Source organism: Lutjanus erythropterus, chromosome 6, assembly GCF_056507025.1.
Source record: "Lutjanus erythropterus isolate fLutEry1 chromosome 6, fLutEry1.hap2, whole genome shotgun sequence".
Classification (NCBI taxonomy): domain Eukaryota; kingdom Metazoa; phylum Chordata; class Actinopteri; order Lutjaniformes; family Lutjanidae; genus Lutjanus; species Lutjanus erythropterus.
In genome coordinates this window covers 22,668,003-22,695,438 of record NC_139322.1, presented here as the reverse complement: position 1 = coordinate 22,695,438, position 27,436 = coordinate 22,668,003, and the positions used below count along the sequence as shown (strand labels likewise).

The following is a 27,436-nucleotide window of genomic DNA, read 5'->3' as shown; positions in this document are numbered from 1 at the left end:
GAATGAGTCATTTTGGGGATGTTGCACCAGCAATTGTGTATAGTGATGATGAAGCAGGTAATTCCCAAAAGCTCTGGCCAAAAACAATACTGCAATACTGCCAAGAGGGATTTCTTAATCACCTGCATCATCTGTCATAGAATTAAAAACATGTCAAAAAGCAATACAGACAATTAAAAGTTTAATATTGAAGAAAATAAAACGGGGGGACAGCATACTTTTTCTGTGGGAATCTACTTCTGACATTTTAACTATAGAGTAAGAGGAAACAGATTTCTATTTATGAAAAAAGTGGAAGTTAACTTTTTTTTATATCATTACTTCAACCATCAAAATAACAGAAGTGTCTGGCTGAGTCCCATGATGAGTGTGTTGTGCTGTAAAAATACATTAACATGTCAAAAAGAGCTTTTTTCTCATGAATTGAAAGGATGACAATAACGATATGCAATCTGTGTCTATACATTATGTTTACGCTCTCTTTAGGTTATATTTTATACCAGTTTTATGGTGTACATTACTAAGAACATGGCTACTTTAAGAGCTTTCAAAGTAATTTGTCATTTGGTTAATAATTCCTGTGGGTTTCATGCAGCATTCAAAATTTAATTAACAATAATATGAATACAACCGTAGTAACTTGCCACTGTAATTTGTCTTATCTACCACAGCCATTGTTCATTCAATAACACCACGCCCTTCCAGCTTGAAATATCTCCAAAAAAGAGCAATTAGTTACCCACTCATTAGCTGTTAGGTAAAGCTAAATGTGGATATTTTGGAAATTCCCCATCCATTCAACAAAATGCTGTCAAGATGTTAAGTGGGAGGGTTGAGGTTAGTAGTAGGCGGGAGCAGGGCTCAGTGACTAAGACCTTACATTGCATAAAAACAAGGTCCACAACCCCATCCAAGGGCACAGAGCAGCAACAACAACAAGAGCCACCAGTCAAAACAAAGAGGGGAGCCAACGCTGAAGGAGAAACACTGCTGATCTTCAGCAGAGAAGCTTTTTAAGGTTTTTTTTGTCTAACTGAGCACTTGCTCCCTGCAAGACTCTTTTTGTTACACTTTGCAGCAATCTACAAAAGATCTCATCATGAGATGCTGTGCTTTAGCTGTGTGTTTAATTTTGGGGATAAGCATGCAGAATGGATGGAGCCTTCCCCTCAAGTCCATCTTTGTCACCTTCCCAGGAGACATCATCAAAAACATGACTGATTCGGAGCTGGCAGAAGTGAGTAGCAGATGGTTTGTTTTGTCTTGATAGAGTGACATTCCCAAAACAGTGTGCAGCCAAGCTGTGCAGGTATGTAATTACCTGAACAAATAGTTTATGCCACACTAAGAGACACAAAAACCTACTTGGATCAAATTTAATTTGTTCTCCAAACTACTAAAGTTTACTTCATAAGGACCCCGTCATTAACGTGGTTTCTCATGTTCTCCTGCCAGAGCTATCTAAAGAAGTTTGGCTATATCGACACACTGCACCGCAGCGGCTTCCAGTCTATGGTGTCTACCTCCAAGGCTTTGAAGAGGATGCAGAGGCAGATGGGTCTGGAAGAGAGTGGAGAGCTGGATCAGCCCACCATAGACGCCATGAAACGGCCTCGCTGTGGGGTGCCTGATGTGGGCAACTACAAAACGTTTGACGGAGATCTCAAATGGGACCATAACGATGTCACTTACAGGTGAGCAGAGAGAATGAATTTATGCAATGCATCACAAAGTCTGTGCTGGTGATACATCACCAGATATCTTTACTTAATAAGTCTGAAAGCAGAGTTTTCTTTCTGCTCCTCTCCACAGGATCTTGAATTATTCTCCAGACATGGAGATGTCTCTGACTGATGACGCCTTCGCCAGAGCCTTCAAGGTGTGGAGTGACGTGACCCCTCTGACGTTCACTCGCCTCTTTGACGGGACAGCTGACATCATGATTTCATTTGGAAAAGCCAGTATGTGTTTATATATAATAATGATAATAAATTAATTTAATATTGTGTCTTTCAAAACCACTGTTACAAAGTGTTTCAGAATTAAAGACAGTCTGTTGAGATAATTAACTTCTTCAGATAAACTTCAATCTATGTCTAATTACTGATGTCACAAAATTGTATTGTATTAAACTAAAAACTAATTTACTTTTCTGTTCAGACCACGGAGATCCGTACCCATTTGATGGTAAGGACGGCCTTCTGGCCCACGCTTACCCCCCTGGGGAGGGTATACAGGGAGATGCCCACTTTGACGATGATGAGTACTGGACTTTGGGAAAAGGACCAGGTAAGATTTAACTCTACTGTCAGCAACAATCACTGTGAGGTTGTCTCTCTCTAGTGTTCACTTTATGCATTACATTAAATGCATGCATTTCTTTCTCACCTGAAGCTGTGAAGACTAGTTATGGCAATGCAGATGGTGCCATGTGCCACTTTCCATTCACCTTCGAGGGCAAATCCTACACCACCTGCACCACCGATGGCCGCTCAGACAAGCTGCCGTGGTGCGCCACCACAGCTGACTACGGCAGAGACAAGAAGTACGGCTTCTGCCCGAGTGAACGTAAGTCTGATCATTTATTCTGCAGGGGGAAATCACAGGTTAGACATCAGACAGAGGAGGGGGTGTTTTTTTTTTTTTTTGGCATGCTGACTCGCCTCACCCGCTCCTAATTCTCATCCTGACAGTTCTGTACACATTTGGAGGAAACGCGGACGGAGCCAAGTGCGTCTTCCCCTTCATCTTTCAGGGGGAGGAATATGACAGCTGTACCACCGAGGGCCGCAGCGATGGTTACCGCTGGTGCGCCACCACAAGCAACTTTGACGAGGACACGAAGTACGGATTCTGCCCCAGTCATGGTGAGTGACAGGAACCGCGATGCATTAAATGCCACGGAGTGTTGCCGCAATGGTTTGTTTTCTTACTTTTGTTGTTATGACTTTGCTTGGCCAGACACCACTACACAAGGTGGAAACGCTAACGGAGCCTCCTGCCACTTCCCCTTCGTGTTCCTGGGTAAAACGTACGACTCCTGCACCAGTGAGGGACGAGGAGATGGCAAGATGTGGTGCGCTACCACTGACAGCTATGACGATGACAAGAAGTGGGGCTTCTGTCCTGACCGGGGTGAGTAAAATAAATACAAGACAGATAAAATAGACTAGGAAGAATACAATTAATTCATTATTGTTCCTTACCGTGCGTGTTCCAGGTTACAGTCTGTTCCTGGTGGCAGCCCACGAGTTTGGACATGCCCTTGGCCTGGATCACTCCAACATAAGAGAGGCTCTCATGTACCCCATGTACACCTATGTGGAGGACTTCTCCCTGCATGAAGATGATATTGAAGGCATTCAGTATCTCTACGGTAAGGACAAACTGCTTTATCGTGTAAAATCTGGAGAATTTCCAACTAGTAAACAGTTCCTTTCAGCCAAACAGCGGTAGAAGAAATAGATCCTTTATTTAAGTAAAAGTAGTAATACTGCAGTGTAAAAATTTCAGTTAGAAGTCCTGCATCCAAAACTGTAAAAATGCAAAATTATTAGCATCAATATACACTTAAAGTACTCAAAAAGTAAAAAGTTCTCATTATGCAGAATTAATAATTAAAATCTACAAAATAACTAGTAATTGAACCTTTACAATACATGTCCAGTAGTGGAGTAAAAAGTAGCATAACATGGCATTTGGAGATGAAACAATATTTGGTTTCATGATTAACCAGGATAAAATTCTCCACCAATTAGTAATACTGCATCTAATTTTAATTATTGTGATAACCATGTTTGATTAAAACTTTGAAAAACTCACGGTAAATACAGTTCAGTTACAGCTAAACTTAGCAACAGTCTCACAGATGCAGCAGCAACACTGGTTTGTTTTAGCGCAAATGAAAACACTGACACTGCAAAGCACATGATATCATTTAAAATTGTTGAGGTTTTCATTATAAAACTTGACAAAATGATTTCAGCATGTGTATTAGTACTTTTGCGACATTTTCAGCAAATTTTAACAATACCACTATGATAGTAATAATTTTGATAATTTTGGTCATTTTGATAAGAAATTTTCATACCGTTTCATTTCTAAAGTTAAGTACATCAAAAATGTACCAGAGTAAATGTACTTAGTTGTGTTCCACCACTCCAACCAATGCTTCTTTTTTTTCAGGTGGCAGAACAGGCCCTGATCCCACCCCCCCTCAGCCTGTCAATCCCACCACTGACACCTACCCAGACACCGATGAGACCGAGCCTACAGATGAACCTGAACCCGAGCCCACTGAGCCCACCACCACAACCACCACACGGCCTGTGGATCCCACCAAAGACGCCTGCAGGGTGACCAAATTTGATACCATCACTGTGATTGACAGCGAGCTGCATTTCTTCAAGGACGGGTAAGAGCATACCTGCTCTGTGTGGAAAAAAAGTAAAAAAAAACCAGCAACTTAAACAAAAACTGGAAGTGTTGATGATATGTTAATTTTGTGTGTTGCTAAACAGAAATTACTGGAAGTCGTCCAGCAGGAGTGATGCAGGACCCAAGGGACCGTTTGCTATTTCTGAGAGGTGGCCAGCTCTGCCAGCAGTTATTGACTCTGCCTTTGAGGACCTTCTGACCAGGAAAATTTACTTCTTCTCAGGTAATGAAACTTCACGCCATGTGCAAGGGACCACTATCAATTAAGGCCACAGTGCAGACAGTTTTCATATTTTTCATTTTCTTTCTATAGGGACCAGATTCTGGGTGTACACGGGGCAGAGTGTCCTGGGTCCCCGCAGCATAGAGAAGCTCGGCCTCCCCAGCAGCATCCAGAAGGTGGAGGGAGCGCTGCAGAGAGGGAGAGGCAAAGTGCTGCTGTTCAGTGGAGAGAACTTCTGGAGGTGAGTTAAAAATGTGCCTTTTAAATCTGGAAATCAGATTGGGAAGCATGTCTGTTACTGAAAGATTTTCAAGTTAAATTCTTCTTTGAGAATTGACCCTTCCTAGGCCCCGCCCCTTTTCACTCTGTGCTCCAATGACAGTTGAACAAGCTTGGCACCCGACCGAACCTCATTCAACATTGTCCTTTTCTATTTCCTGTAATCATGGAACTCGTGTTCATACAGACTCTTTCTGTGATCACGGTGAACATGTTTGCCAGTCTTGTCTATGTTGGAGGGAAAATCAATATATACACTTAACGTCACATCTTAGCTAATGTCAGCATAGTACAAATTAACTAGCTAGCTAATCTACTTTAGTCATTAACTAGCTGGCTATGTTAATCGTTATCCAGCTAGTGACATCTGATAGTTTATGTTAGCAAAACACTAGCTAACTATCTAGCTAAAAGTTAAGATTTGGCTCTGGTTCTGTGATTCAGATATTTTGCTTGACCACAATGCCATTTTGCTAATATTACGATTAATTGTGCAGCCCTACTTTAAACCATCTTAACGTTTTGTTTTTCTTCTGAACATCGGCAGGCCTAGCACAAAGGATATCTATTTAAATCAAACAGGAAAACAGAAAGCTGACTGAGGTTCCGTAAAGTACCAAGCTTCGTTAACTGTTAATTTGAGCACAGAGCTGAAAGGGGCAGGACTTACGAGGTCAATTATAAGGATTTGATTTTTTATTATTCTTGCCATTTTTAATGACAGTCTCTGGTATGATTTTGTGTATGATCAACACAGGCTTGATGTGAAGGCTCAGAAAATCGACAAAGGGTACCCCAGATACACAGATGCCGTCTTTGGAGGTGTCCCCAATGATGCGCACGATGTATTCCAGTACAAAGGTAAATAAACCTGTCAATTTAAAATATTTATTTGCAGCACCTCCTTTGAAAATGTGCAAATAACAATAGATTATTACATGTATGAATTCTCACTTTCATTTCAATATTTCTGCTTTAGGTCACTTCTACTTCTGCCGGGACCGCTTCTACTGGCGTATGAATTCCCGCAGGCAGGTGGATCGTGTTGGCTATGTGAAATATGACCTCCTCAAGTGCTCAGATTCTTCAGGCACTCGCTACTGAGGAGACAAACACACAGGGATGAGCTGGAAATCGTCTGTAATGTTGTAGCACCCGTTTATCTCTTTTGTGCTGGTGCCATGCAGGGAAAATGCAATGCAGTATTTTGTGTATAGCACCTGGTGTATGATGTGTGTGCTTTCTGGGATGTGAATACTTGGCCACCACTGATGTTGTTGGCTGATTCTAAAACTTACAACATTGGCCTAAAAATAAGTCAAAGGCCCAAAGGAAGGTACGGCAAATTGCCATCTTTGGCACTGCCCTGCCTTCTGCCTGATCATCTGTGAACTCATAAGTTATGGTGGTCTAAAATTTAAGAATGATAAACATAAAATATTTAAAATATTATCAAAAACTATCTGGATCAGATTCCAGATTTTAATTTCTCATGTCTGACAGGTTCAGACTTTTAACAGTATTGGATTATTTTGGTATTTATAGCAATATCTAATATTATTTTTTTGTCCTAAAGCTTGTTTGTTTTGTATAATGCTGTGTGTATTTCTGGGAATGGCCTTAAGGCCAATTACTTGCACTGGAAGACAATGTATGTCTCCTTGACTGAAATAATTTATGAGCCTAATGTGTTTTGTATTAACGTTTTAACTTTCAATGCAATAAACATTCCATGAGAACTACTTACCAATGTCCTCTGTCTCAATCCTTCACTAAAGTAGTGATTCTCAAATAGGAGTCCTGACAGTCTGCCAGTGGGTCTGTGAAAACTTATCATTATTGTTCATTTAAATTATTATGATAAATATATATTTTATCCATCTATCTTTACAAATGGCTTCATAATCCAACAAATAATATTTTAACTTTTAACTCTAAAATAGTCAAGCATGGTGGATGGTGAATGACACATGCATTAATGGCTTTCTATTATGTTCAAGTCCAAGGCTGGGCCTGTTGTTGTTGTATTATGCTTTTTTATTAGGTCTATATTTTTATTTTATTATTTAAAATAAGCAGAATCCAAATTTAATATTATGTATGCACTAAGAGTGAAACACTCTTGATGTGTGTATGTTACTGGTATTCCATGTTGACATAATTCAAATACTCGCATGTCTAATACCTAGACCCCAACTGATTGATCAGTTGACTGATTTGATTGGCCCAATATTGGCCTATCATAGCTATATCTATTTATATCAGTACCAGCATATGTTGACTGATATGTTCCCATATGAAAACTTTTCAGTTTCTTAAATTCAGGTTTAATATATGGATATTCTTTTATTCACAGTTTGTTTTTTTTATAATTACTAAAAATACCACTGTTTCAGTGCTATGATATCCTGTTGGACAATAACATTTATTGTTCAAACTGTAAAATGCCCTGCCTCCATTATACAAGTGTTTAACACATTTGGGATCATTGCAAAGCATGGCTGTTTACTCTCTATAACTTGTATATTATATTCTGTATAAAGCATTTTAGCAGATATATCAGAATTTTTTACTCCTATGTTAAAGACCATCAGTATTGGACCCTCAAAATACAGTACTGGCTGGGTCCTATTAATGTCAAATACCTTCTAACACATTTCTTTTGTGTTGTTCACAGAAGTGAGTATAAGTGTATAACAAAGGCTGCATCAAATTATTCCATGGAACATATATGAGGGGGTCCCAGTACATTTTATCTTGTAAGGGGTCCTTGGCTGAGAAATTGAGAACCTCTGCACTAAAGCGCCTGATAATCTGACATGCACATGGATTATCTGACAACACTATCATGCCCGTACTCTATATTACCCGTCACCTGAAACCACGTTAGCACCACAGCAAAAAACACACATGTACATGACACAGTCTGGACTACGTAAATGTGATCGATGGCTTTCTGTTGTATCGATTCTCAACAGCCTCTTAAAACAACGGCCGAAAGTGGATACATATTACTCCGCGTCGAATTGTGTAACTCGCCTTCCTCTAAAAACAATAGTCCACCGAGTGATTATAATCATCATCAAATTTGCCGAATCTGACGCAAGATATAACAGCCGATATACCAATGAAAACAAATAGTAAAAATCTGTAAATTCATCAATGTATAATATAATAACAAGCAAGTTTTTAACAAAAACAATAAATAAGATCCGGTTGCACAGACAGGAAATGAGGAGAGTCTCATGGCGCCCGACTAGAAAGAAGCAACAATTATCGGTTACTAATTTATGTTCTTTTTAGCGCATCCACACTAAAGGATACCTTTCTACGCGTAAATATACGGTAAGAAAAAAGCGTGGAGATTCTAGTGCCAGAGAGGTAAAATGTTTTCATTTTCTTCAGGGAGAGCATTTGGGCGGTCTGCCGCAGCTGAGGCCCTCGAGGTCCCCAGTAGAGCTTTGAGAATGCCTGAGTGTAAAAGCTGCCTGCCTGGTGGAAAATGGCGACGCGGAGCAGGCAGGGTGAAGGGCAGCTAGGCCCGTTTTTAAACGGCTAACACGCGTTGTGTTGGACGCTGTTACACTCAATATGTCGACTCGGTTAGATGAATGTCATGTTCTTATTTCAAAAGCGATGTCCTGTGCAACCACTCATTGTATAAGTACGAGGCATTTAGATGTGATTTGTAGCCTCACCAAACACTGAGCAACCATGACAACAGGCTCGTTAGCCACCGAAAGCTAATGCTAGCTGTTCTGCTTCATCGTGAGCTAACATTAGTTTCTAAATAACTTACCTGCTGACTAGGGCTGGTGTTATCTTACATCTGTATTTATACATCACCAGTCAAAACGACAACTATTCATCTGCAGAGTGAAGACCTTTAAATTACACCAACATTGACGTCCTTGGTGAAAACAGTTCATACTTAAAAGCTAATGTGGACAAACATGACAAGCATTGGCTCAGGTAAAGGATATGTAACATGCAGAGAGAAACTTCTTAAGCAGTGTTTTAAAGAAGATTTCTGAAATAAAATACTTTTGTATATAAGTATCACTAACCACTACGCGATTGATAAGCCTCAATAAACTCAACATCCTTTATTGAAATGAATGTAGGAAAATGACCATGTATAAAATATTTTGGAGAAAAAGACCCACATTCAAGGATTTAAGTCTATAGTCGTAATATCAAATAGTTCATAATATCACGTTAACTCACAGCCACTAGATGAAGTACAGTAAAGTGTAATCAGAACTGTAATGTGTACTTTTCTACCTCTGGACAGTGATGTTGCTCATGTAGCTATTTCAGACTTTTTTTTTTCCATGTGCACTCCACTTCATATAAATGAATTTACTTTCCCACAAACTAGGGCTGAACACTTAATCGAAATATTATTGAAATCACAATACAGCAAAGGGCAATATCCAAATCGTAAGAGCTACAACTTTCTGATCAAGGAAAATGTGTCACAATTTACCATCAGAAATTAAGCACTGTGGTGCTTTAGAGATGTCCTGGCCTACAAGTCACATTCTCCATACAGGGATCAAGGTTTTTTGGTACAGACCCTAGCAAAATCAACAAATTTTGATATTTTTTTCAGTGAAAATACAAACTTTACAATTTCCACTAAAATGTTGACTCATATCACAATATCAAAATGATCAACTTTTGGATCTATATCATTCAGCCCAACTATAAACCTATCATTGGCACTTCATACCTTCAGAGTTATTTTCTAGTTGGTTATCCAATCTGCTAGAATTAATGACAGATTAACTTTCAACTGGCAACATACAGTAACAAAACAATATTATATTTAATGAAAAATCTTTTCAGTTACCCTCTTTTACATTACACATCTTAATTTCCTCACTGTTGAGAAAGTTTGACCAACTGCTCTTGTTTTTCCGTTTATTCTAATGACAAATTATGAAGAACTAGGGCACCATTCAGTGGTAAAAAAAAAAAATCTGATTGTGATTATTTTGACAGATATTGTGATTGTGATACAATTCACAATTAGTGGGGGTGATAATCTCTTTATCTACATTTTCATTTTCAGTGATGATTAAAATCATGACAATGTAACATTTATTGGGGTTTCTGTCAAACAAGTTTCTTAGATCTGGAAAGCAAGATTTGTTGGCCTGAGCATCTCTGCAGCAGAAATGCAGCAGTACTTCATTATAATTCTCTTTTGGCACACAACCTTTTTTCTTCTATTTATTTATTTTTTTATTTATTTTTTTTTGCTTTCACTATGATAGCTGAAGACACAACAGAAAAGGGGTAGAGAGAGGGAATGACATGCAGCAAGTAGGCCACAGGTGGGAGCCGAACTGGCAGCTGCTGCAGAGGACCGACAGTCCCAATACATGGTGCACATGCCTCACCAACCAAGCAACAGGGGCGCCCCACACATTTTTCCTTTATCTAAAATGCAGCTTCTGTGATTTGGATATTGCACTTGGCCATATTGAGATTTCAGTAATATTTTTATTAATTGTGCAGCCCTTGCTGGAACTATAAAATAAGTTGTGCAAACACTCTTAAACATTAATTACAAACAAAGCCTTCCAAGCAAGTAACCAAGGGACTAGACATGATTATGTGCCATCTTAGGTAACTTAAGCTGCTTTAAAAGTGGCACAAAGTTCAAATTTGATATTGAATATATTTTTGCTTCATGTGAATAGTAATGGATTCAGAAGAGAATGAGGTGGAGAGCAGCAGTGATGCAGGTCCCTCAGGGATGGAGGAACCGTCTGAAAGCGGCATGGGTATGGAGTCATCGGAGGCCATGTCTGCTGACAGCAGTGATGCAGCTGCCTCTCATGCACAGGCCCCAGAGTCGGACTGTCATGTGGGCCAGAGCTCAGAGGGACTTGTGGTAAGCTTAAAAAAAAAAAGAAATGCTTTTGTGTACTTGTGTGGAAGAAAAGACCCATATAGCAAAAGCAACAAAACCAGATCTAGCAGTTAAGTTTCTTGATATCGCCATCATGTTCTTGCCCTTCCCTGTCAAGGTGTTCATCCCAGAAACCAGCTCCAGCACAGATGTCAGAGTTTCATCAATCCATCTCCCAGACTCCTCCTCTGTGGCCCAGTCCACCAGCGTGTCCAGCGTCTCCACAGTGACTCAGTCAGTGCTGGTGTCTGAGTCAGCCCAAGTGTTGGTCCACTCCAGTGCTGTGTCTGACGGAGCCATGATGGTTTCTGACTCAACTGCTTCCACTTCATCAGATCTCGGTTCTGCCATTGACAAGATCATAGAGTCCACCATCGGCCCTGACATCATGAATGGTATTTCCACTGTTACTCCACTTTCCGCCATGTTACAGGCTGAATGGTTTTTAAGCTTGTGTTGATTAGTTTACCATAAAGTAGCACATATCTGAGCCTGTCTACTGTTTTTCTATTAGGTTGCATAGCTGTGACCAGTGCCGAAGACGGAGGTGCAGAAACAACCCAGTATCTGATATTACAAGGACCAGATGACGGTAAGTGTGCCATTGTTACTGTTAACTCTTTTATTCTTCAACCCACTTCAAAACATTTGTTAATGACAAACTTGTTTGAGAAACTGGTTATGACTCCTCCTGTTGGGAAGTATTTGTTGTGCTGGTTGAGGTAATCTGTAATTAACCCCACCTGTGTATATTTATTCTGAAACTGCCATTAAACACACTGAAGACGGGTGTCTGGCCCAAAACATCTGCGTGGAAATAAACAGTCAAAATGGAAGTGCTGTCCTAGTTTGTTTTTTATTGTGATCTACAGTAAGGATTCAACACCGGGTCTTTAAGATTAAACAGTGAGTCATGCACGTTGTATCTCATTTTCAAAATGAGAAACTTATCACCATGTTTATATGCAGTAGAAACAAACGTTAAATTGGCAAAATAAAATGTCAAAAATTGCTCAAAACAAACAAACAAACAAAAAAAGACAACAGACGATGGACCAATTGCTGATAACCAATATATTTTTTTTTGTAATTCAAACTTTTTATTGAACTTCCCATTTTATAAATAACATAATGTGCCAGAATACAACACATTACAGTAAGTCAAAGAAAAACAATTAACAAAGTAAATACAAAACATTTCAGATCTTGGCACTAGACAATCTTAAAAAAATAAATGAATAAATAAAAAGAGTGAAAAAAGAGAGTACAAAGCCATTTTACAAATAAACGGGTGAGAATGTTTCTGTTCTTTTATATTTGTTTTTCCATCTACATTAAACAATTAGACCAGACCATCAACAATTTGAAAGAAGGAATGTCCGTCATCAGCTTTAACCATTCATCATAAACAGGCTTTGTCTGACTCTTCCAATGGCAAAGAACAATCCTTGAAGGACCGATAAATCCCACCAGTACAAGTTTAAATTCTTGTTTGTTTGGATATGTGGTGGTAGGAGAGAACCATCTCCAAATAAGCACAGCTGGGGAGATTCTGGCATTGGCATTGGCATCTGGCATTTAAAACAAATGAACAGTCCCACAGTAAATGAAAAAAAGTACTTCCTTTGCCCAACACGTATTGTTATGAACCAGTCCTCTAACAAGTAAGTCTGTATTTAAGTGATTTGAAATCTTCTTAAATTGATGACACGCTATTGTACAATCCATCTATATGTATTTGTGTGCTGTAGGTGCTCCTATGGTAGCCCAGATGTCGTCCTCGGCCCTCTCTGATCGTATAGCCATAGAAGCTCTTGCAGAAGGCCCCACGTCCACCTGTCTGGATCAGGGAGACCTGCAGGGTAACCTTGAACCCGACCAGCCCGACGATCAGCTCGGGCACTCCAGTTACCCAGAAGACAGCAGCAGTCAGCCCGACCAGCCCCAGCACTCCCACCCGTCCCAGTACATGGACTGCAGTGCAGATGGCCCAGACCAGACAGGGGAGTCTTCATCTTCCTACGTGGAGTGTTCTGGTGAGGAACCCGACCAAACACGCTCCCAGTCTGGCTTCCCTGACTACAGCGGGGACAACAGTGACCAGGACCTGCCTGGATACGTGGAGTGCAGCGGGGCTGACTCAAATCCCACCAGCCGAGGTCACTATGTGGTGGAGTGCAGTGCCAGGTATCTGGAGTGTGCGGTAGATGACGGCGAGCAGCCGCATCATTCACGCAGTTACATTGACAGCAGTGCAGACCACAGGACGCAGACAAGCCGGCAGTATGGGGCTGGGTATGGAGGGGAGTGTGTTGCAGCTGCAGACTCTGAGCAGCCGGGTTGTTCTCGCTATCAAGCAAGAGACGATGATGAAGATGATGAGCAGAACCAGGATCCTGATCAGCCGCAGCACTCCCAGCAGCAGCCGCAGCACTCCTGTTACATGGAGAGCAGCAACGGCCCTGAGGCCTCTCTGTACGCTGATGACAGCTCCTCATCAGACCACCCGCTAGCAGACACAGCAGGTTCAGGTGGCCTTCCTGAGGCTTTGGAGTGCAGCGAGAGCCAGTCCGGGCCCTTTATCAGCAGCAGTGGCACGTACACCTCCAATCCAGAGCCTGAGCTTGCCCAGCAGTGCTCCCCCAGCCAAGAGGAGCCCCAAGGTTCCCAGGGGCCACAGGATGAAGCTCGGCTGGTTAGAGAGATGGAGACATCAACAGTGGCAGAAGGCTCCGGAGACAGACCGCCAAACCTGGCTGAGCTGGAGGAGATGATGGAAGTGGTGATTGTACAGCAGTTCAAGTGTAAGATGTGTCCCTACAAGAGCGCCTCTAAAGACACACTCATCAACCACATGAGAGACAAACACTTCAAACCTGCAGGTAAAACAAACAAGTTGATTATGTAATACAAAAACATGGATTAAAACTTGTCAAATTTAATTTTTTAAGTTGAAATTTGTTTGTGGTATGTTTTCCAATTTTTAGGGGACATGCCAAAGAAGCGCAAACGGGGACGGCCTCCTAAAAGTGAGACGCTGGCCCGCCGCCAGGCAGAGAGAGAGGAAGCCGAAGAGAAGAAGGCAGCAAAGCATAAGCCTGCTGAATCCCAACAAGCAGAAGAAGAGGAGGATGATATTGTGGATGCTGGTGCCATTGATGATCCTGAAGGTCAGTTAAGAAGATTTACATCCATCACATTCATAAACAGTCACACTTTGATTCTGAGCTCAGGGTTCCTGCAGATCCTTGAAAGGCTTAGATCTTTAAAAGTCTTTGATATGGGACGGAATGAATGATTGAATAAGTCTTATTTTTTTGTTCAGTTTTTATGTTTTACTTTAGTGGTATCTCATATCCCGCAGCAATTTTCATTTCAGCAAAGTCTAGTACCTGTTTGTCTGTATGTTAAATAGGTAGCATACACTCTGCTTCAGCTGTATTTACTAGTGATGATTTGTCTACTGTGAATTTGTGCACTGTGGCAAAGCTTTCAGGTCCCACTACCAGTCATCATACTGCCATACAGTTAAATTTTGATTGATAAGATGGCAGTCACGTTGGATAATGTGCACTGAACATTTCAGTTATTCAAATTCAATAAAACTCAATGACTGTGTATACTCTAGTATGGCAATTCCTTTTGCTGCAGTAATGGTATTATTTTTTCCCTTTAGAGGTATTTAAAAAGGCTTAAAAGTCATTAGTGAGTTAGTGAATCAGTCAAAGGATTAGAATCATATTCATGTATCTCTCTCCTGCTCTTTTGTTTATCCCCAGAGGACAGCGACTACAACCCAGCAGATGAGGACTGCAATGGAAGACCACCTGCCATTCTGAAGAAGCCCACTCCTCCCATTTCTTCCTCCTCTCAAGGGCGTCCCCGACGTAAAGTTGCCCGTCCACGGAAGTACAGTCTCTTAGAGGAAGGCTACAGCGGCAAAGGTCTCTTATTAGTTTTGACAGAGCAAAACAAAAAACTGCTGCACAGGGGAGCCTAGACCACAAAGCTTATACTTTAGGTTTCTGTGCTTTGATTGCTCTCTTTCACATGTTTGTTACAGAAGCAGAGAGTGTTGCCAAGAAGCCCAGGATTAGTGGGGATGCTAGCGCACCTGAAGAGGCAAGCTCCTCCGGGTTGAACATTGGTCCTGCTGTGGTGACCGATGGAGACACAGCTGAGGCGGCGATTAGCCAATCAGACTCGGAGAACAAAGACCCTTCGTCCAACACGCAGCCAGAGGAGGAGTTATTCCAGAGAAAACGTGGCCGACCCTCCAAGCGTTTTCTTCGTAAGAAATACAAGAAGTATATAAATCGAAAGTAAGTGTCACATTATTAAGTAAAGCTGTGTTACAAATAGTATTACATAACGTTCACAACAAGCTAATTGCCTCTTTTTCTTCATTATCTTCCAGTCGGTACTATAAATCCCTCAAACCACTTCTGAGACCTCACAACTGCTGGATCTGCGGCTCACGCTTCCTCACTCAAGAAGATTTGCGCTTCCATGTGGACTCTCATGAAGGCAACGACCCCGAGCTCTTCAAGTGCCTCCAGTGCAACTATCGCTGCAAGCGCTGGTCCTCACTCAAGGTCGGTGGAAATAAAACAGGCCTTGACTTTCAGATTGACCTCAGTTTACATTCTTGCACATTGTCCTAAAAGTTTGGCGGGCTCTTTTACAGGAACACATGTTCAATCATGAGGGCACCAAGCCATTCAAGTGTGAAGAGTGTGATTACACAAGTGTCTACAGGAAAGATGTCATTCGTCATTCAGCAGTCCATAAAAAAGACAAGTAAGTAACTCATATTGTAACAGCATTCAGGATATGCAATGAACAATCCCTAATACAGAACACGTTTTGCAAGTTTTAAAATATTTTTACTGAGATTTCCTTTTCTATCTGACAGGAAAAGAAAGACGGAGATGGTAAGACATTACCATATTTTTATGATGTATTCTCATAGAATGATAATAATATTTTTAATTCTCAGTGTTGTATCAAAATAACAGTCCATTTCTGCCAACTTTGTGCTCATTGTCGCAGGTACCAAAGGTGTCTGAATTCCTGTGCCCAGTCTGTCACAGGGTTTACCCCATGCAAAAGAGACTGACCCAGCATATGAAGACCCATAGCTCAGAGAAACCACACATGTGTGACAAGGTCAGATGACAAAGACTTTACAATTCAAGCACTCTTAAGTCCATTTTTTTCAGTTATTCAGTTATGTGTTCAGAATGGTTAGACATGGTAATCAAGATATTCTTGAAAAGGTCAGTGTTTAGCATGGAAAATAAATGTCTGAGTAGGAGAGCTTCCTGAACTCAGATTTAGTTTGTTTGAGATGCTCTCTGTGATTTCTTGTGTACACTTGTATTTTTATCCAAAGGCACTCTCTTTTAAAACAATTAAAATACCTTTATTATCACAACGTGGTAATGTTAGATCTTAAGACAAACATGTTTCAGCATCAACCCTTCACCAGGGAGTCACACTGATCAAATGAAATAAAAGGCCTGTTTATAGTCATATTCCACCAATAGGAATCTTCCATTCGGACATAATTTTGTGGCCCAAAGAAACATGGTTTAATATGACATTAAAGGCATTTTAATTGTTTCAAAGAAAGTCCCTTGGAGTTTTTTTTCCTGTGATATTTTGTGTACATTGGTTATAATGGTTTTAGATTGAGATTGTCCTGTAAGATGCTGTTTTTGTCTCCCTTCCTTCTTTGAATGTGTGATTTTCTGCTCAGTAGAATAATTATGTTATGCAACAATGTTGTGCATAAATATGACAATCCTTATAGAGAAGTGAGTGCACACATAATGTTGTGGACTTTTTTAAAATCTATTCCAAAACTCTTGTTGAAGAAGTCCTTCTGTCTTTGCAGTGTGGCAAATCCTTCAAGAAACGGTACACATTCAAAATGCACCTGCTGACCCACATCCAGAGTCTTGGAGACAGCAAGTCAGTATTAAACACATTTATTCCACCTCTTTTATTTAACAAACATGAATGTAACAGAATGTTTAGCAGTTTGGGCTGAAATCAATCAGCATTAGTCATTTTGTGTGGTGTTAATAATGATGATATCATCACAGTGAATAACTGATGGATGTGCATGTGCCAGGTTCAAGTGTGAATTTTGCGATTACACTTGTGACAACAAGAAGCTGCTGCTCAACCATCAGCTCTCCCACACCAACGACCGCCCCTTCAAATGTGACTATTGTAAATACTCCACGTCTAAAGAGGAGTTCCTGGTGTCTCACCTGGCCATCAAACACACAGGTCAGTGCAGCAGCAACTTTGTAAAGTTTGTTTAAACAGGGCATGTTTTGATGTTCACTTCATAACTGTAATGCTGTACAAATATTGTGTGTTGTCTACAGGAGAGAAGCCTTTCTCTTGTGACATGTGTCACTTCATGACAAAGCATAGGAAGAACTTACGTCTGCATGTGCAGTGTCGCCACCCTGAGGCGTTTGAGGAGTGGTGTGTGGCTCACCCTGAAGAGCCTGTGAGGAGGCGACGCAGACCCTTCTTCACCCTACAGCAGATCGAGGAGCTCAAACAACAACATGACGACACACAGGGTTTACAGAACACTATTGTGAGTCTCATGCCTGATTTGGATTTCATTTTAGTGTGTGTTATATTTTGTGACACTAACAGTTTTTTTCACCCTCCTTAATCAGGTCGCAGTGGATTCTGCAACACTACAAGCCATGCAGGGAATGGAAAATGCCTCAGTATCCCAGGACGCACTGGGAAACACCACCATCATCTATGAACAAGGTCGGACGTCTTGTCAAGAGACAATTTTAGTATTTCTGGTGATGTATGTCAGCTTAAGGACATAATGCTGACATTTTTCTCCATCTTTTCCCAGCTGAATCCAGTGATCTGTCTGCCCAGAATGCCCTTGACCTGCTGCTGAACATGAGCAATGCCCGGGAATTGGTTGGAAACGCCTTACAGGTTGGTGTTGCAGGTCATCAAAACATTTCACTTTGCATAGGTAAACTTGCATTTATGTATTCAGACTTTTAATTTCTGTTTTTTTTTTTAAATTGTAGATGTATTTTTTAATTTCTTATTTAATTTTCTCTATTTTTTTTTCAGTTTTGTTTTGTTTTTTTCTCCCCAACCTTTCTTTGATGTTTTTTCTTTTTGATCTATGCTGCTTGGATTTATTGTCAGATATGTTATTAGTGTCAATATTAAATTATACTGTGTTTATTATTTGAAGATGTTGAATAAAGGTTAAAAAATACTTAAATTTATGTGGAAATGAGCAAAGCAGTGTAAAAATTCACCGATTGTGCACCTCAGGTGGCCGTGCTGAAGTCAGAAGGCAAAGGTTTGGAAAAGGGCACGTGGAGCACAGTCACTGCGACGCCAGGCCAGGCCCAAAAGGTTGTGACCTTTCATGTCTCAGAGAATGGCGAGACAGTGCTACAAGAGGCCTACGAAGCAGCCACCTCTGAAACAGGAGAGCTCACACAGATCGCCATTGAAGCCTATGAGGGTGGAGGAGACTTCGGTGTGGTGGAACAGGCTGCTGAAGAGAATCACAGCCCTGAATACAGGTGACATAATAATAACAACGCTGTCTGATTTTCTCTGACTAGGAAAAACAGATGTTTTTAGATTGGGAAACAGTCACATGAGCACCTAGAATCATCCTTTATGATGTCTGAACAGTCTGTAATGTGATAAATCTGCTGTCTTTGCAGTAATGGTGAGAGCAGTCCTTCTCAGGCTGCAGAAGTCTCAGGGTCAGAGAGTCTGAAAGGTGACAAGTACTACCTCACTTCAGCACTGCCTGATGGTGTTCTGCAGCAGGTGGAGGTAAGAGCCAGTGATCAGCTGTTTGATCATGTAAAGATCTAAGTACACTAAGTATTCCTCCTTTCTGACTGTGTTTCTTGTTTTCCTTCAGCTGAGCAGTGAAGCTCCAGCCTCTCCCTCCGCTGTGAGCTCCCCCAGTCTGAGCACAAAGAGGTTCTCCTGCCGAATATGCATGGAGTCTTTCCATGGACGCTCTGACATGGAGAACCACAAGAGGGCGCACTTGGATCCCAACACCTTCAAATGTCCTGACTGTGAGTTCACCTCCACATCCTGGCCTGAGGTTAAGGTGAGTCTTGCTCTAAATTGTACAGTCTTCAGCTCTGTACTCTAAATATTTTTTCAGCAGCATTTTTGTTTTCATTTAAAATCCACAAACTGTAAGCACCAACTTAAGTCATGGGCTGTCACAAACTGATCCATTTTCCACAGGGAGTGGACACGACAGTCATATGAATATTTAACACCATATGTAATTTCACTATCTGTTTGAGGTTGTTTATCTCCTTTCAAAAGCCTTTATGCCCTGAGCCCTACTTCTGACCTTGACATTTTTTGAATATGATTGATACCCTGTTTTTCTTCAGGCTCACATGGAAATGCACTCCTATCTACGCCCTCATAAGTGTCCAAACTGTAGCTTTGCCTCCAAGAACAAGAAAGACCTCCGCCGACACATGATGACACACACCAATGAGAAACCGTTTTCTTGCAAACTTTGTGGACAGAGGTGGGGCATAACGCACGTGTTTGCAACATATCTGAATGCAGTAGACTGCAAAGTAAAGTAATGAACAACTGTCAGTGTTGATGGGCTGTTTTTCTCAATGCCTCAGGTTTAATCGTAATGGCCATCTGAAATTTCACATGGAGCGTCTCCACAGTCAGGATCATCCCACTCGCAAGAACCGTACCACCACTTCTCAGCAAACCATCATAGTCAACAGTGATGAGGAGGCTCTGGCCACACTACAGTGTAAGGAACACAATATAAGTTCCTGTGTCCATATAGTGTTTTTTTCTGGCAGAAAAGCACTGGCAGAGTGTTTGTGGGTGCTGGGCTGAAGCATGTGTGTGGTGAAACAAAAAAAATCCACTGCATGTAATTTTTGTAAAAGAAAGCAGATTAATGAGGTAGCTAACTCAATGGTACTTTAACAGAGGGTTCAGTACACAGCAAACATGCTGACAATGTGTGGGGTGATTAAAAACAAAACACTCACCAGCGACATTCAGTGTCCGACTCATCTGCTCTCACAAATGAGTGTTTCTGTCTCTGTTTCTGTCTGACATAGACACATAAAGCTCAGGATAGACAGACATTTCCAGAACAAGCTTCTTCTCCATTTTCTTGGTTACCATAGTGACAAGTAACTATCTAATATATGATTGGTGTCAATCGCTGTCACTCCTTTTCAGGCACCCAAAGCCTTTCTAAAAAGTTAAGAGATTTTCAACTAGAAGTGGCTGCTCAAAAAAAAGACACTTGACACTTGGTGCAGCTTGGCAACATTCCTGAAAAAGATGCTACTGCTCAGAAAAAAAAGCAATATATGGACACACGCACTAACACAAGGCTGAAAAAAATCAAAATGAATGAATAATACCAGGTACTGTGGTTCAAACAGAGGCCACATTCAATGAGATGTAATCTTGAGCTTAATGTCAATGTGTGTGTGTCTTACAGCCCTGCAGGGACATCAGACAGTGATCACTCCAGAGCGGTTACAGGCCCTGGGACAGGATCACATCATTGTAGCTCAAGAGCAGGCACTATCAGACCAGGTAACAGCAGCCACATTATACTGGACATACTGTAACTTAACATAATTCTCTCTTACAGGTTCTTTTTGCATAATATATATAGCCACGCTCCAATTTATAGCTGCATTTATATGTACCTTAATCAGGAGGATGGCACATACATTCAGCAGATAACCACCATAGATGGACAGACAGTTCAGCACCTGATGACAGGAGACAACCAGGTGACTGAGGTAAGAAAGATTCTGTAGATTCTACCACTTTCTGTTTTAATGTACGTGACAATAATGAATTATTAAATGTAAATATCTTATAATTTACAATGCTCTTATTGTATTTTCAGGTTCAGTACATCATCTCACAGGATGGAGTGCAGCACTTGATCCCTCAGGAGTATGTAGTCGTAGCTGATGGCAACCACATACAGGTCGGTGTTTTACCTCATGAGTAGTCAGAGTAACTGATGGATAAATCCAGTGTTTTAAGGTGATAATTTTCTTGCGTTCTGACTGCTCTTCTGTTCCTCAGATGCCAGATGGACAGATCATCCAGTATGAGCACGATGGGGCTTTTCTGCAGGAGCAGCAGGTTTGACATTTTACAGTTGTCAGATAACTTATAATGCTCGACAGTGAGAGGTTTTAGTTTTGACTGAAGCTCGTTGCTTAATGTTATTTATGTGTTCAGATTGCTGTAAGTCACGAAGGTCAGATCCAGTACTTACCCGTGAGCTCGGAGCAACAGATTGTGAATCCTGAAGATCTGGAGGCTGCTGCCCACTCTGCTGTGACAGGTTGGCTCTCTTAGAGAACAGATGCACTTCACTTATTTTATATTCAGTCCTCCACTGTGCTAGTTACTTTATAGTAGTACTGCCAATAAAACGTAAGTTGTTACATTACAGCATTATGTCCTAAGACGTATAACTTGTTAGAGTACTTTTGCGTTACCAAAAATGAAAACAAATGAAAATGTCTCTATTGCCTGCATGAAAACCATAAAGAGGGGCTCATACAGTCAACAGCACAACAGCACATTTACCTACAATAGTATCTTGTTTTAGCATGCAAGTAATGAGCCTGTTAGCTCCTCAAAACACATGCCTACATACAAACTATAAAGTGTGCAGGCTTTTCAGATCACTCAGCCTGTGTTTTCTGTAGTTTACTCTTTTAAATGCAAGGGAAGTTTTTCAAAACACATGTCGGATCTTTGGTTCGGAAGTTAGAAAGCCTCTCCAGGGGTGCATTAGTCTGGATAGTGTTGGAGCATTGACTCAAAGTAACATTTCATCATGGGGACTTTTTTCAATGCATCCATTTCCAGACCTGACTTGAGATACACCTCAGTTTCAGTGTCTGCTGAGACTGTAGACTGTGCCCGCCCTCTGTCTCAAATGACAGGTGCAGGTGGCCATACTTCTTGCTGTGGTGGAAATACCTTAAAGTTGTAACAGTAATTGATTGCTTCTTTGAATATGTGGCAAAATAGTACTTGAATACTTTAATTGAAAAGAAACATGTTGTGTTACTCTAATGAGTTACTTAGTGGTGCTGCTTATTATTTTGCATGTATTATTTTTCCAAAGTTTTTAGGTTTATAAATAACCTTTTAGCTGTTGATTATCTCTCAGTTTACTATTAACATCTATCAGATAGAAATACACTTGTGATTATTTTATGCTTTGTAGGTGATCCGTAGAACTCCCTGATGGTGTTTGTCAGGATGTGCTGATGCATGTTTGAGAGTCAGCTGCCAAAAAGCATTTCACTCATATCCTGTTTTAATGTGAATTTGGCTCTTTCTTGGAATAAAAAAGTTGCTCTTTGGCAGCTGACTCTGAAAACACTGCTGACTGTGCATTCTTGAATGCAGCATCAAGGAGGCAACAACAGCTGAGTCTCTGCAGGTTGATTTGCGAACTTCAGTGAAATTAATGGTAACGTACGGTGCTTTGGACAATATTGAACATACAGTACATCATCTACAGAAATCAGGCTAAAAACATACCCAACTAGTTTATGATATTATCCATTATGAATGATCATACGCTTGATAATTATATGAAATATGAAAGCACCTTTATGATAAACATCAGTAGTAACTACTGCACCCTGACAGCAAATCAAATCTTCTTTGTTCTTGCAGCTGTAGCAGACGCAGCCATGGCGCAGACGCAGACAGTCTACACTGAAGCTACTCCTGAACAGCTGGAGCAGCTGCAGCAGCAAGGCATCCACTATGATGTCATCACCTTCACAGATGAATAGACAGATTTTTAAACCTACTGGAGTACAAACCCGCACACAAACCACTATGAGCTGACAAGTACAGTGACCTCAACTTATTTATGCATCCAGCTGGCTGTGAACTTAAGCATTCTCTCCTCCACAGAGTCATCTGCTCGGGGGCGGTCGCACTGTTTAATAAAATGAACAGCTTTTTGTAAATTCAAATTATTGCACCTGTTGCTTCTAATTTAATCATAGGGGCTGTGCATTTAAGAGTTAATTTAAGCAAAGTCGGTCTGTTGTGTAATTATTAAACATGATTTATGTCTACGTGCCTCAACTGCTTTCATTTGCAAGACAATGTTATCAAAGAAAATCAAATAGCTTATATCATATTTTAGAACATATACCACGCGTCTAAATGAACTTTTTAGTTTGTCAATGGAGTAGAGAAAATGGAGTGTTTATTTTGATCTGTAATCAGACATATTAATCGTCAGAATGCCACAGCATTGTGTTTACTGAAAGTTAATATGTACATACCTTTTGCATTTGTCTTCTGTTCTGTGATGGAGGATATGTGTTGATTTGGTGAATATGAAGTGTTTAATAAGCTGAAAGCTGACACCAAATAAATCACTTTGTGTATACTTGTGTTTACTCTTCTAATGTGTCACTAAATGTACAGACTTTGCTCTTGTATCATTATATTGTAATGCAGTGGACACAGAAGAACCAAAGCCATTAACAACAGAATCACTGCACACTATCAGAATGAGATGATGCAGCTCGTTGTGCCACTGTAATTTGTGGTGTTATATTGCGGTATAATGTGCTCATGGCAATTCCAGAATGTGTCAACATTTTTGCATCAGGGAAGAATGCCAGGAACTCTTGAGAAATGTAATGTGATCCAATACAAACATAGCACAAACTACAACCGCAAAAATTGGTCAAGTCACCATCTTTCTGGCAGTGTCATCATCATTAGTTTCGACAGAGTGATTGTTTCAGGTTGTAGCAGGTGTTCCTGTTCTCATATTTGTTTATATAGCACCGTTGAGACACAAGGCAAAGGGCTTTACAAGAGCAGAGAAATACATTAACAAGAAGACATTGAGAAAACATTAAAATGGCGATTAAAATACAGTAAAACTAAAAGCGAAAGCAAACAAATGGAGTAGTTGCAGACTGCTTTAACAATAAGTTGAAAGGCACAGTAAACAATAATGTTTTAAAGGGACAGTTCCCCCCTAAATAAACAAGAACAAACACAGTTTTCCTTTGGCCTGTGGCACTATTGGCTGTTTTGGTGTGAGTTACAGAGTTTTTGGAAATGTCAGCTGTAGGCATTTATGCCTTCTCTCAAACATAATGGAAATAAAATGGCATTAGTCCAGTCAAGTTCATAGTACCAAAAAAATCATCTGAAAAACTCAACAGCAATGTCTCTTTCCAGAAATCATGATCAAAATAATCCACAGACCTCGTTGTAAGCAGTTTCGTGTAGAACTACTTTCTTTCAGTCTGGTAGAAAGTTTAGTAAGTCATGATTTATGGACAGACACACTGGTTCTGAATTTTTCATATGTATTTTTTGGGAGGAGGGCTTTCAGCGACACAAGCCATGTGCCATCTTGTTTATCTTAGTTTTTGGAGTAATACCAAGATGTTGTCTCAGTGCTGTGGTGTGCTCAAAATCCAGACTGAAGAGCATTTAAGAAATTATTTTGCACAAGAAAACTTTAAGTTACTGAAGAACAACATTTTAAATTATCGAGTTATTTATCTTTTTGTTTGTTTGTTTGTTTTGCATTACTGATGCATTCAGATTAGACTTTTTAAAATGAGGTTTAGTGACTGTGGTTATCAGGGCTCTTGAAAAAAAAGACCTGAGTGTAGAGAGCTTTTGAATATTAATGGCTAAAAGTTCACATATACTTAAAAAAGAAGTAAAAAATAAAGTATATCAGGAGTGTGCCACAGCAATCCTCAAAGAGCTGACAGTCGCGTGAGAGACACATCTGTCTGTTCCCTCCAGATGATGAACTTCCTCTTTTCTATATCAGGGAGGGGCCTCAGATCCTCTAAAAATACTGGAAAACTGTCAACAAGAGTTGACATTCAATGAGCATTACACTGAAGATGAAGTTTTTATTGTGCTTGTTTTTGTTACTAGGTAAGGTGGGGATAAAAAAAAAAGCAAAATTTGATGATTTTCTGTTCTTCAGTGGTTATAAATAACATGTTAATAAGAAGTGCTTGTTTTCCAGATGTTAATCTTCTCAAAGGGCAGCAGCAGAAGATTGAGGCGTTTGACCACATTCTGCTGAGACTCACCTTCCCTTCGTTTTACAACAGCCACAACAAGTCCTGCTGTAAACTGTATCCAGGGGGATGTTACAAGCTGCTAGACAGTGCAGGATACACCTGTGATTTACTGAGAGGAAGAGTGACGAAATCTGAGAGTGATGGCTGGATAGAGTTTAAAATATTGAATGTGAGGCTTGTGGATGGAGGATATTACAGATGTATGGTGCTGGGAATTCAAAACCGTGTCTACAGTGATTTCTATGTGGAGGTGTCAGGTAAGCATCTTGTAATCTTCAATAATGTGATGTTATAATGTCTAATTATGCAATACCCTTTAGTGTGTCCAGTAATGCTTAGGTTACAGCTTCTTAAGATAAATGTTTACATGCAAAATAATATTTAAGTGTAGTATTGTCTCCTAGTGACATGGAGAAGGCTAATTATGGCCAGAAACTCTGGAAGCCTGTTTGATATTGTTGCATTCTGCAGAGGTTTCAGGTCACCATAGTCAGTCTCAGCCTTCATGGACAACAACCATCCAAGCCCCCACAAACACCTCCACAACAATCCTGGACTCCACTGGGGCTGTTCGTGCCGAGGACTACAGTGATAGTCCCAGGTATTCACTCATCTGCTGCTGCCCAAATAGTGTCATCTCACAGAAAAAAATTAATCTGAATGCAGTGTATTATCTTTCCCTCCAGAGTTCCCTGGAGTTTTGGCCTGCCACTAGCTGTCATTGTGTCCCTTACAGTGATGATTTTGATTACATCAGTAATTGGGGCAGTTTGCTGCAGAGTCAAGACAAACCGTAAACAGCAGGGTAAGCAGTTTCCTTTAACTGATGAGCATGATGATGATGGTCTTTGTAAATATTTCTGAAAAAAGGTGACTTTTCTTTGGTAAATACAACCAAAGTGATATCGTTTTTCTTTGCAGACAAATATGGAGAAACTCCGTGTGAGTCACTGAAACAAGAGGCTCCAGTAAGTGCTAAACAGGGAACATGTTGTCTGTATGATTCATTGTCACTTGTTTTTAAAAGCAGATTGAATGTTTGTGCCTCAGACTTCCTCTACATCACTGTCTCCTGACAAAGTTTGTCTGTCAATGCAGGACATGAGTGGCATCGTCTACACAACAGTTGACTTCAGAACTCACCATAAGACCGAGGTTTATGCAAACCTGAAGACGCACGAAACACCAGCTGGAGCACCTGACTCCACCTGGAGCGCCGAGCATGATGGGATGGTGGAATACTCCACACTGGCAATCCACCAGTGAATTCATGTGAAAGTTTATTTAGTTTCAGATTTTTAAATGTACATACATTTTAAATGTAGAAAAGATCAAGTCTTCAACATTTGACCCAAAAATTAAAAATCAAACTGGGCTTCTTGTATATAATTAAAGGAAGGTTGTCTTCCCTCATTCATAAAACCATGTAGTCAACCTTCATGTCTATCCTTGACTATGGAGATGTGTATAGTCACGAGGCCCCATCAACATTTCAGCAGTTAAATCTGTTGTATCACACTGATGTTTGCTTTTTTTTAGAAAAGTCAAAATGGATTTCCTTGCAGTCAAGAAGAAATAGTAATCTCATGACTTTCATTTGCAAAGCTCTACTGCTGAAGCTTCTAAACTACCTCACATCTCTTCTTCACTTTAAAACTAGTAACTACAGTACACGATCCAGTAATAACCGAACCCTAAAACATCCGTCACGTATGCACTAATGAACTGGCAGACCTGGTTTCAGGTTTTTATGCACCTTTCAAATGGAATGAACTTCAAACTGCCCTCAAACTAGAGCTTTACATTCCCCTTGTATATTTTAAAGCTTTAGTATCTGATGTTTTGATTAATTTAATGTTTTTACTAAATCCTTGTTTTTCTGTGTAGTTGTGTTGTTCTGAATACTGAGTGTTTCATGTTCTCAGGCACCTCTTGGTAAAGACATCTCAATCAATGAGACTGCTTGTTTAAATGAAGAATAATTGGAAGAACTTAGCCTTCAGGACTTTTTGCCAGAAAGGGCTTTCTGGAAGAATCTTTTCTGTCAGAAAGCCTAGAAAACTTCATGCCAGAAAGGGCCTTCTGACAGAAAGGCTTTAGGGAGTCAGGTGACCTTGTATACAGAGCAACAAAGTCCTCACTAGAAGCAGGTTGTAGTGACTGTAGTTTAAGTGAAGCCTGACCTACTGACTTTTTATTTTTAGACTTTGTTGGCTTGTTTTTCTTCAGGTTTCTTTAATTATTATTTTAATTTTAATCACAGTTTGATGAGGGTTTGCAACAAAACTACTCAGGTTTAGGATTTGGGTTAAAAAAGACTGACTTCTTCATTTGCTTCATTAGCCTCTGCTGGTTTTAATGTTTTGTCTGTTGTAAGTTTGTCGT

General features: G+C 40.3%; 3 protein-coding genes across 4 annotated transcripts; all 3 read left to right on the top strand.

Annotated features, from left to right (window-relative positions):
• The first annotated feature begins 893 nt into the window (after positions 1-893).
• Positions 894-6,689, top strand: mmp9 (matrix metallopeptidase 9). The gene is made up of 13 exons (XM_084721210.1): positions 894-1,237; positions 1,456-1,694; positions 1,813-1,961; positions 2,161-2,289; positions 2,395-2,568; positions 2,694-2,867; positions 2,962-3,135; positions 3,221-3,376; positions 4,186-4,414; positions 4,521-4,660; positions 4,751-4,901; positions 5,697-5,800; positions 5,919-6,689. Exons 1-13 carry the CDS (start codon positions 1,100-1,102, stop codon positions 6,041-6,043), a joined length of 2,082 nt encoding a protein of 693 aa, XP_084577336.1. The 5' UTR covers positions 894-1,099; the 3' UTR covers positions 6,044-6,689.
• An 847-nt stretch (positions 6,690-7,536) lies between these two features.
• LOC146325287 (zinc finger protein 335-like) lies at positions 7,537-23,370 on the top strand. Of its 2 annotated transcripts, none has more exons than XM_084721209.1 (28): positions 7,537-8,284; positions 10,651-10,844; positions 10,981-11,257; positions 11,377-11,454; positions 12,614-13,744; positions 13,850-14,032; positions 14,642-14,806; positions 14,926-15,184; positions 15,280-15,457; positions 15,550-15,662; positions 15,778-15,796; positions 15,915-16,031; positions 16,762-16,838; positions 17,002-17,162; positions 17,264-17,484; positions 17,570-17,669; positions 17,764-17,852; positions 18,207-18,463; positions 18,611-18,725; positions 18,817-19,014; positions 19,313-19,455; positions 19,562-19,701; positions 20,413-20,510; positions 20,636-20,722; positions 20,833-20,916; positions 21,018-21,077; positions 21,177-21,282; positions 22,638-23,370. In XM_084721209.1, exons 2-28 carry the CDS (start codon positions 10,653-10,655, stop codon positions 22,757-22,759), a joined length of 4,770 nt encoding a protein of 1,589 aa, XP_084577335.1. In that variant the 5' UTR covers positions 7,537-8,284; positions 10,651-10,652; the 3' UTR covers positions 22,760-23,370. The 2 variants fall into 2 exon arrangements, with proteins under 2 accessions (XP_084577335.1, XP_084577334.1); XM_084721208.1 differs by lacking the exon at positions 7,537-8,284 and adding an exon at positions 8,435-8,911.
• Positions 23,371-24,254: 884 nt separating this feature from the next.
• LOC146325286 (uncharacterized) lies at positions 24,255-26,344 on the top strand. The gene is made up of 5 exons (XM_084721211.1): positions 24,255-25,308; positions 25,523-25,652; positions 25,738-25,856; positions 25,973-26,019; positions 26,150-26,344. The coding sequence occupies exons 1-5, from the start codon at positions 24,933-24,935 to the stop codon at positions 26,315-26,317; spliced, it is 840 nt and encodes a 279-aa protein (XP_084577337.1). The 5' UTR covers positions 24,255-24,932; the 3' UTR covers positions 26,318-26,344.
• Positions 26,345-27,436: the final 1,092 nt, after the last annotated feature.